Raw genomic sequence first — 10,176 nt, 5'->3', positions numbered from 1 at the left:
CATTGCAGATTATATTGTAATAGTTAAAAGGTTACGTTCTTGTCCAGCTGTGATTCCTGGAGCATATAAGAGCTTTGCAGTGCAACAGAAAGCAAACAGTCTACTGTAGGTGGGAAAGTAAAAAAATAAAAAGTCTGGCCCTAGGAGCACAGTTACGTCTATAACTAAGAAGAGGAAAGACTCGTGCCAGATGTTTCCTCCAAACTGGAGACTAGAATAGACTGTGATGTCAGAGCACAAAGTGGGCTGCAACTAAATTGTAGCAGTCCACTCTTTTTGAATCTCCCCCACATTGTTGAATGGGTTTCATTTCACAATTCTCTCCAGGGAGCAGTTATCACTATTGTTTGTGCACTTTTTTCTACCACATCTTTTCCTTCCCTTCGCCTTCTATTAATGTGCTTGGACACAGAGCTCTGTGAACAGCCAGCCTCTTTTGCAATGACCTTTTTTGTCTTGCCCTCCTTTTGCAAGGTGTCAATGGTCGTCTTTTGGACAACTGTCAAATCAGCAGTCTTCCCCATGATTGTGTAGCCTCAGAACTAGACTGACAGACCATTTAAAGGCCTTTGCAGGGGTTTTGAGTTAATTAGCTGATTAGAGAAAAATCATTTCTTTGTATTGGTCTTAAGTATTATTCTAATTTTCTGAGATACTGAATTTGGGGTTTTCAGTAGTTGTCAGTTATAATCTTCAAAATTAAAAGAGTATCAGTATCAAATATATCAGTCTGTGTGGACTGAATGTAAACATTATACAAGTTTCACTTCTTGAATGGAATTAAAATCTCTCTCTCTCTGAGAACTGAACACCTTGAACTTCTTGACAGTTAGGTTGCAGTTGTGGAATATGGCAGCACTGGAGGATAATGGATTCCTGGTAGCTTCATGTTTGATTTTTCTCAAATCTTTGGCGGTTAATTTGTAAATTTCTTTTCTTTTCGACACATTTCTTGTGACCCTGTTGACTATTTGCTACAAAACGTTTGATGGTTCTGTGATCACGCCCCAATATCTTAGATATTTCAAGAGTGCTGCTTCCCTGTGAAAGACTTTTTACAATTTTTGACTTTTCAGAGTCAGTTAAATCTCTTTTTTGGCCATTTTTTTCTGAGGAAAAGAATCTGCCTAATAATTATGCACATCTTGATATAGGGTGTTGATCTCCTTAGGCCACATCCTCCCTCATTACACAAATACACATCACCTGATATGCATTAATAAGCATTCAAGTTTATACAGCTTTATTAGTATTATTTATACACACACACATATAAAGCTCATGGTTAATTAAGGAGCTTACAAGAGACACACAGGGTTTGAGCTTGTGTCTTACTATGATTATATGCCACACTGAGTGTTTGCAAGCTGTTTTCTCATAGCAGCACCACAAGTGGGAAGCATCTTCACATTCACAGAACACGTCCTAAATGTAGAAAGCTACACGTTCTCATCATATGCAGTGGATCCAGAAAGTTTTCCCAGCGCTTAACTTTTGCCACATTTTATTATGTTACAGCCTAATTTCAAAATGCATTACATTCATTATTTTACTCAACATTCAACAAACAATAGCCCATAATGACAAGGTAAATATATTAAAAATAATATGATTAATAAAATGCATTGGGCAGCATGGTGGTGGAGTGGTTAGCATTGCCACCTCACAGCTAGAAGGTCACTGGAGGTTGTGGTTTTCCTCCAACTGTTGGGCTTCATCCAACAGTCACTGGTGAAACAGCAGCAGGACTCTGACAGACTGAGGAGGAAACAGAGCTGAAGCATTTTACACAGCTGTTGCTGCACCTGTTTCTGCACCTGTTGCAGAAACCAGTGGAGATCTTGTTTGTGGAGGAGAAGGTTGGTGTGAATTCTGACCATGATGTTTTCTAAAGATCATTAAAGCAACAGCACCAACAACAACAAGCACACCAACAACTGACAGACCAACTATCAGTCCCACACGTCCGTCCTTCTTTCCTCCGTCCTCAGTGTCTCCAGCTCCACCTCCATCTCCTGCAAAAACAGAACCAGATGTTAAGAATGAGGCATCAGGTAGGTAATGAATCCATTTCTTCAACTTCAACTCCTGTCAGACAATGGTCCTTGTGCAAGAACATTTTTCCACCTCTCAGAATTTTCTCTGGGAGTCTAGATTCACCAAATTCTGCAAAACTGTACAAACTTGTGATTACAAATGAAGAATCTAGTGACATCCACAGAAACGTGGATTGAAGATTTTTATACTTTTTAGAATCCCTTTTATTTTTGACTGTTATTTAGAATGTTTTTCTACAGATGTTATGATCTTCAGTTCAGCCAGCAGAAAATCATTTCCTGCATTATTTCTTATGTTTTTCTTGTGTAACTGCTGTTAGAAGCAGGTATAATGTTTAAGTTTATGTAATTGTTTTAGTTATGATTACATATAATTTGTACGGAAAAGGAGGAATTTATATGATTAAGAATATATTTGTTTTCGTTCTTAAGTCATTTGTATAGTGTTTCCTAAGCGGAACCAATGTTCGCCAGTCCAGGTAAAGACAGGTTATTATTGAGTGCGACATCATTATGCTACACGTGTGATGCCGAGTTGTCGTGTTCAGCCGAAGATAATGTTTAAGTTACGTTGCTGTAAAATGTTTCCAAGGTCTGAGACAGAGAAAGACTTGTTAAGCTGAAGTTATATTCTCCCCGTATGTTAATGCGGCCAATGAGGTATGTGAATCCTGTGATTGTTTATATTGTACCGACTGTTAACAACTTGGTTTAATTAGCGATACGACATGTAAATGAACGTAACAACTGTTATTCACCTATATTTTATTTAAGAATAATCCTTATAAAGTGATATTGTACAGTTTGAAATAAGTTTATTAAGCTATTTGTGTTGTATTTTATTTTCTGTTTATGTCAAAGAAAAGATTGTAATTTATATTTGTGTTTTATTTATATTTGAACTTGATTTAGTTCTCACGGCATAATGGATGGATGGGAGTAACACTTGTGTTGTTGTTCTATTGCCAAATTTTTCTGCAGTTATCACTGTAACATCTGCATAAGTACTTCAAACATGTTTTTGCCAAAGTTGCCTCTAAGGAAGAACTTTCACATGAACACGCTCTTATTCTGACAGGAAAACCCAGAACTCACACAACCAACTCTATGATTTCCAGAATGGCCAATGTTACATTTTGTTAAATTCACAACAAAAAAACAATTCACATAATAGACAAAACGTAACAGCTAGTGCAAGATAAGACAAAAAGACAAGACACATGGGACCTTTGTACAGGGTGTGTTTGCTTGTGAAAGTCCATCAGGATTGGAGGATTCAGGAGGGGCAGTTATTATTTTTGATCACATGATGAAATTAAAGTGTAATAATACAGTCAAACAGATGAACTAAAACTAAACAAAAAGAGAGAGAAAACAACAAAAATCATAAACAAAATGAAACCAAATGAATAATAAAAATAATGGATGTGACTAAATACCTGTTGAGATCGAGGCCCAATCAGAGGAATTATTCATCATTAATAATAATAATAATAATATTGACGATGGTGTTTAGGAAAGAAAAAGGTTAACAGCAACAATGGTAGTGATAGTTAAATAAAGTAGAAATAAAAATGATAAATGCAAAGCAAAACTACTAAGACTAATAATAATAATAATCCTCATTATTTATTTTTTGTAATAATAATGTTAATAATAATGATGCATATTGATAAAAGTGATAGTATTTATCCCCCAAAAAAGGAGACAGAATGTGCCAGGTTACAGGCCCAAGTCGCATGGAAGTAACCGTCTGTGCTACCTGAGGCCAATGTTACATTAAGTGAAGCCAGAAAAATGTCTGAGAGTGAAAAACAAGCAATTGTGAAGCTGAGAGAAGATTAAAGAAAAAAAGAAGCATCACAAAAGAAGAATGCAAACGTTTGGTGATGTTAGTGAGTCACAGGCTTGATGCAGTTATTGCAAGGAAAGGATTTGCAACTAAAAAGTAAATTCACTTTCTCTCTGTTCCAATACTTTTAAAGGGGAGTGTTCACTCACTCACCTGAGTCTCTGACTGTCAAGGTGATGTTGCTGATGAGCTCAAGTCCATTTCCACCATTTCCATAATAACACACATATGTTCCACTGTCTTTGATGGTGACGTTCTTCAGAATCACAGCAAAGTCTCCCTCCTTCATCTGTGGATCTCTCAGCTCCACCCGACCATGAAAAAGTGGATGTTGGTACCTTTCATAAACGCGCTGCTCTCTGAAGTAGAAAACATAATCCTCTGACTTCAAGTCAGGTTTGCTCCACTCTAACAGTTCGATGACTCCTTCTCTGGGACCCCGACACTGAAGAATGACATTATCTCCAGGTTTTGCTCGAATCTCTTTTGTATTTGAACAACAAACAAAAAACAGAGAAAAGCAGGAAGGAAAAGTGAGTAACACTAATTAATATCATCTGAAATAAGAACATATCAAAAAATGTCATTTTCACACACAATATGTAAAAACAGCACATGTGCTGTAAAGATCTGAATCCTCAGTTTCTTACTTTTGATGAGAAATCTTGGAATTAGAACCAAAACATGGTTTGCTGTATTTTTATCTTCAACAGGTAAAATTATTAAATATATTATTATTATTATTATTATTATTATTATTATTATTATTATTATTATTATTATTATTATTATTATATTTTAATAAGGTGCTGATTAGGTCTCAGATGCTCAGACAGTGTGTTGGGGTCCAGACTGAAAAAACTCTGTTCACTCTTACAACTGCTTACTGCTGCTCTTTATGTGAAGCATTAGTTTCAGTGAATGCAGTGAAATATTAAGTTTGAGAAGAACAGATTTCATTCTGAGTAATGAAATGAAACGAAGAAGGATCATGTCATAAAGATCTATGTCTCTGTCTTGTCTGATTAAGTAGCAAAAGGAGAAGAAAATACTTTCTCTATAAAAGTATTGTGTTTATTATTATTATAAACTTTTCTTTTCTCCTTGTAACATGTGGTATCAGAGGCAGTGGTACATTGACCAAATCTCTCAGACTTGTGGTCCATGGTTAAAATCTGACCCCACAGATCTGTGATGTTGAGTATATGAGTCAAAAAACAAAGTACATAAGCTAATCAGCCAACTCTGATCTGGTTCTGAATTAATTTAGTTTGCTGAATAACTGCTGTTTATTTTAAATTGCTTGAGATAATTCAGATATTTTCAATATTTGTCTAATTTGTTAATAAATTGTAGTTTATGTAACGCAGAGAAAGAATCTAAGAATACGATAAAAAAAACAACAACACATATCTGGCTCCCTGCTCTCTCAATATCAGCATAAGCAAATGACAAACCCATATCAGTCGACCACTACTCTGTCGTCCAAAACACAGTGAGACCTTTTGTCTTCAGAATCTTCCAGTTTAAATGTTCAGAATGTTCTGAATGAGGAAATTCAGCCGCCTACTTGAAGCAAGTAGCTGTTGGATAATAAGATGCCAAAGTCAGTAGGACGAAGAGCAAACAATCAATACTATTTAAATTTGATTTTAATTTACATTATTTACATTATCCAGAGCTAAAATATCACTGCATGATTCTTCGTGTTAATATAAATTGTTTTTTTGCTTTGCCTGCCTTAAGACAAATAACTGTAACCTATTTCTGTGTCTACATCAGCAGAACTGAAATGTTGCCTATACAGACGCTGCATAACCAGTTTAATGTTTTGGTTTTTGTCCTTTCGGTTTATCCCATGAGTTCAGTGTCATTACAGAGGATCATTGTTCGCATGTTGATTTGGCAGTTTTTACACCTGATGCACCTTTATAACACAACTCTCCACAATTTCTACCGGGCTTGGACCAGCAATGCACAGCTGGGAATGTGCTGTTAGGGGTCCAGTGTCTTGCCCAGAGACAATTCAAAATATAGCCAGGATCAAACCATGGACCCTGTGGTCCGTGGACAACCACCTTACCAACTGAGGTAATGGTTAAACTACCAAGAAACTGACAACAGACACGATTAAGCACGTGGCTACTGCAAGATACTGGTGCTGCTTTTATTGTCTTCACCCAGTTGATAACAGCAGTGAAGACAGACTGTCTGTCTCCTGTCCCCTGTCTGTATAAAGCAGCACAAACTGAATCCACTGCTCTATTTAAAGCACTGTACCTAATAAACGGACAACTCCTTGTAAATTCATAGTTTCGTGTCTACAATAGCAAATTCACAACACAGACTCAGAAATTCTGATGAAATTGTGTAACGGCCTGGCTAGTGGGTTAGTTTGGGGGCTGGCACAGTGAGCCCCGGGGAATTATGGGTAATAGGCATGTTAATAGTTCTGTGTTTAAAGTGTTTAATGTGCATGATTTGAGTTAAGATTAGTGTTATTAGGTGTGTTCAGACGTTCTGGTTTTGTTATGTGATGTATGAGAGACCTGGTGCAACCTCAGGTCTCTCAACCCGGATCGATTCTCCTCGCTGGTCTCCGCAACTCTGCCCCCAACACAGGACCTCTCCATCCGCGATGCAGATGCAGCCACAGACAGCCTTTGCAATACCCTTTCATCATGTCTGGATTGTCTCTGTCCCATGTCTTCGAAACCCGCCCGTCTCTCACCTTCTAATCCGTGGCTCACTGACGGGATCCGTGAACAACGCACCACGCTCAGGGGTGCTGAGAGGAAGTGGCGCAAATCCAAGACTCCATCTGCTCTTGCTGAGTAGCAGAATCTGCTTGGACCTTTTTCTCACAGTGTCACCAGGGCAAAGATCAATTACTACCAGGAGAAGCTCAGCAACACCTCGGACACCAGAAAGCTGTTCTCCACTTTCAAATCACTCATCTACCCACCTTCACCTCCGCCATCTACCTCTCTCACTGCTGACAACTTTTCCGACTTTTTTAACAACAAGGTGGCAGCCATCAGCTCACAGTTCTCTCCTCCAGATGATGACATCCATCTAACCTCTTCCAACACTGCATTGCTCTCATCATTTGCAATTCTGACTGAGGATGACGTATCCACCCTCCTCCTCTCTAATCATCCGACCACCTGCACTCTGGATCCAATCCCTTCCACTCTTCTTCAAGCAGTTGCACCTGCACTAATGCCAGCTATTACACAAGTCATCAACACATCTCTCAAAACAGGGACTTTTCCAACCTCTTTCAAACAGGCCTTGATTACCCCACTGCTCAAGAAGCCTTCTCTTGATCCCTCTGTAGTGGAGAACTACAGACCTGTCTCCCTCCTTCCTTTTCTGGCCAAGACAATGGAACAAGCAGTCTTCAACCAACTCTCAGACTTCCTTTCCAAGAACAACCTCCTCAATGTCAACCAGTCTGGCTTCAAGAGGGGTCACGCCACAGAAACTGCACTCCTGACTGTTGTGGAATATCTTGGAGCTGCAAAAGCCACAGGTCAATCATCTGTCTTAATTCTACTCTATCTATCATCAGCCTTTGACACTGTGAACCATCAGATCCTCTTGTCCACACTCTCTTACTTGGGCATCTCTGGATCAGCTCTAGACTGGCTTTGTTCTTACCTATCAGGACGAACCTTCAAGGTATCCTGGTGGGGGTATCTTTCTCACTCTCATAGTCTCTCTACCGGTGTGCCGCAGGGCTCAGTTCTTGGTCCTCTCCTCTTTTCTATCTATACTTCATCCCTAGGTGCCATCATTCACTCACATGGTCTTTCCTATCACTGCTACGCTGATGACACACAGCTCTTCCTGTCCTTTCCACCGGACGACTCCACTGTCTCATCGCGCATTTCTGCCTGTCTCTCAGACATCTCAGCCTGGATGAGTGAGAGACACCTTCAGCTCAACCTCTCCAAGACCGAAGTCCTTGTCTTCCCAGCCAGAACTTTGATGAAACACAACATCAGGATCAACATTGGATCTACAGTGATTGTCCCCACTAATTCGGCCAAAAATCTGGGGGTCATCATCGACGACCAACTGAGCTTCAAGGACCACATCTCCTCAGTCTCTAGGGCAGCAGATTTGCTCTCTACAACATCAGGAAGATCAGACCCTACATCACGGAATATACAACCCAACTCATTGTACAGGCGCTGGTCACATCTCGTCTTGATTACTGCAACGCTTTGTTGATGGGGTTACAGGTATCCACAGTCAAACCCTTGCGGATGATCCAAAATGCAGCAGCTCGCCTCATTTTTAATCAGCCAAAAATCTCCCAATATTCAAAAAACTGCTGAAAACTGAACTCTTCCGCATCTTCCTATGCACTTAAATCGCTTAAAAATAAATAAATAAATAAATCCTCTCTGCTCTCTTGCACTTGCATCTCGTGAACTCTGAACACTTTTCTGATAGGACTTTGCTTTGATGTTTTCTCCTTGACTTAGATTTTTGCTGCCTTGTACCTCAATTCTAAGTCGCTTTAGCGTCTGCTAAATGACTAAATGTAAATGTAAATGTGTTGGCAGGCACCATGAGGGAAAGTGCTGTGTATAGGAGTAGCGATCACAGTGACCGGCCGCTGTTTTAGTGTTCAAAATAAAGCTCAGCTATCACTATTGCTAGAGGTAGCTGTTAAAGGTCCTATCACTGTTATCTGTTAGGCAGTTGGAGTCCTACGGTGTATGTGACACAAGTGCTCTCGCTTCTGCCTGCCATTTTGGAAAAGTTGCTCTCATATTGGCCTGTTAGCACTCATGCTAGCTTATTAGCCAATTAGCTAAGTCAGTTAGGGTTAGCCTTAGCTTCCGCTTCGCCGCCTCCCACAGTTGCTCCCATAAGCCGTGGGGCGCTACAATATTAAAGCTAAACCATAAAAACGATCTTCTGACGTGAAATCCCGGGTCCCCGTCCTCCTCTGTCTCTGCTGCCGGACACAGCTCACAGCTCCTGCCTGGTGTGGGAGTGTGTGTGCTGCTGTATCCGCGTGCTCCAGCATTTGTGGCACTTAGCACGTTAAATGGGGCTCGTGCAGCGTGTAGCAGTTAGCAAGTAGCTAACCAGCTTGTTGTGGCTAACACAGGGACGGTGGAGGACAAGTTATCGCTCCTCTGCACCTCAGATGGTTTCACGGGGATTTGATAAATTGCTCTTATTGGTAATAAAAGACAACGGGTTAGCGTTAATGTCGAGTCATGATTATAACGGTGCTCTTACCTTCAGAGGTTAAACAAATCACGGAACATGGGAGGAGACACACAAATAAGATCTTTCTGGAATCAAACATCTTTATCTTCTACTGAGGCAAATGGGTTTTCAAGCGGATTTAAATGACATGAAGGAAAATCCCTCAACCACTGATTGTGCAGGTTCTGCAGAGAAACTAGCTTCCGCTAAAGTTTTGTTGCACGGCTACAGGAAATATCCACTGACCGCTCCCAGTACCGTCAGTACGGGTGATGGTAGCGGCCAATTGATGCGCAGTAACTAATAAGTAAATAGATTTTTACTTATGAAAGTCAGATTCGGTGTGAAAGTCATGATTTGCATGTTTCATTTGGCCTGTGTTTTCCGTTATATGTCCGATGCTCTTCCTGTCGCAGACTGGGGCCTGGTACAGGAAGTCACTGGCTTGTGCCCCCTTGCGGTTGCATTAGCGTCTTTTCCTTCCTGGAAATGATAAATTCAAAATGGAAATAGAATAAAAATTATTGTGAAAATCTTGGATGAGAGTTGTAATGAATATTCGTTTAGATTTAACAAATTGCATTTTAATGATATGTATAAAAAGTAAAAATATAATGCTGGTTATGTTCGTGTTTCAATTGTGATAAATTCAATTGTGATACTTTGTTTTAAATGGTTAACTGAACATTTCAAATCATTCTTATTTAGAGGGATTTTGAAGCAATTTTACTGTACAGTTTTTTCTTTTTAAAAAAAAATAAATTAAAGCGAAATCTCACCTCCAAATAACATATTCCTCATGTTTGGACTCTCGTAAATTACAATACATTAACTTAAATAACTGTTCCTAGAAAGCATTAAAAAATAAATAGTGGGGTCCCAAAAGGTGCTGTCTGGGATCCTTTGTTATTTAGTTCGTATATAAAAGAAATGTGTAACTGATTGACTGTATTCTGTTGGCATATTTTTGCTCTGGCACAAATCACAATCCATTTTTAGTTTACAAAAGGGAACAATAAGAATAGTTAATAG

The 10,176-nt window shown here is 39.3% G+C and overlaps 1 protein-coding gene across 1 annotated transcript; it reads right to left on the bottom strand.

The window, feature by feature from the left end:
- Positions 1-1,226: 1,226 nt before the first annotated feature.
- LOC137137853 (putative butyrophilin subfamily 2 member A3) lies at positions 1,227-9,647 on the bottom strand. Its single transcript, XM_067524632.1, has 3 exons — positions 9,175-9,647; positions 4,063-4,392; positions 1,227-2,015 (listed from the first exon to the last, which is right to left on the bottom strand). Exons 1-3 carry the CDS (start codon positions 9,242-9,244, stop codon positions 1,786-1,788), a joined length of 630 nt encoding a protein of 209 aa, XP_067380733.1. The 5' UTR covers positions 9,245-9,647; the 3' UTR covers positions 1,227-1,785.
- Positions 9,648-10,176: the final 529 nt, after the last annotated feature.

Source organism: Channa argus, chromosome 12 (genome assembly GCF_033026475.1).
Source record: "Channa argus isolate prfri chromosome 12, Channa argus male v1.0, whole genome shotgun sequence".
Classification (NCBI taxonomy): Eukaryota; Metazoa; Chordata; class Actinopteri; order Anabantiformes; family Channidae; genus Channa; species Channa argus.
This window is presented reverse-complemented; position numbering and strand designations above follow the sequence as displayed.

What these genes read in the sequence shown, in the direction of transcription:
- LOC137137853 (XM_067524632.1), bottom strand. Translation starts at nt 9,244, where the DNA reads ATGTTTGATTCCAGAAAGATCTTATTTGTGTGTCTCCTCCCATGTTCC. An exon ending in GATTTGTTTAACCTCTGAAG is followed by an intron (nt 4,393 to 9,174) that starts GTAAGAGCACCG and finishes CAAATACAAAAG; the next exon opens with AGATTCGAGCAAAACCTGGA. An exon ending in CTTGACAGTCAGAGACTCAG is followed by an intron (nt 2,016 to 4,062) that starts GTGAGTGAGTGA and finishes CTGTTTTTGCAG; the next exon opens with GAGATGGAGGTGGAGCTGGA.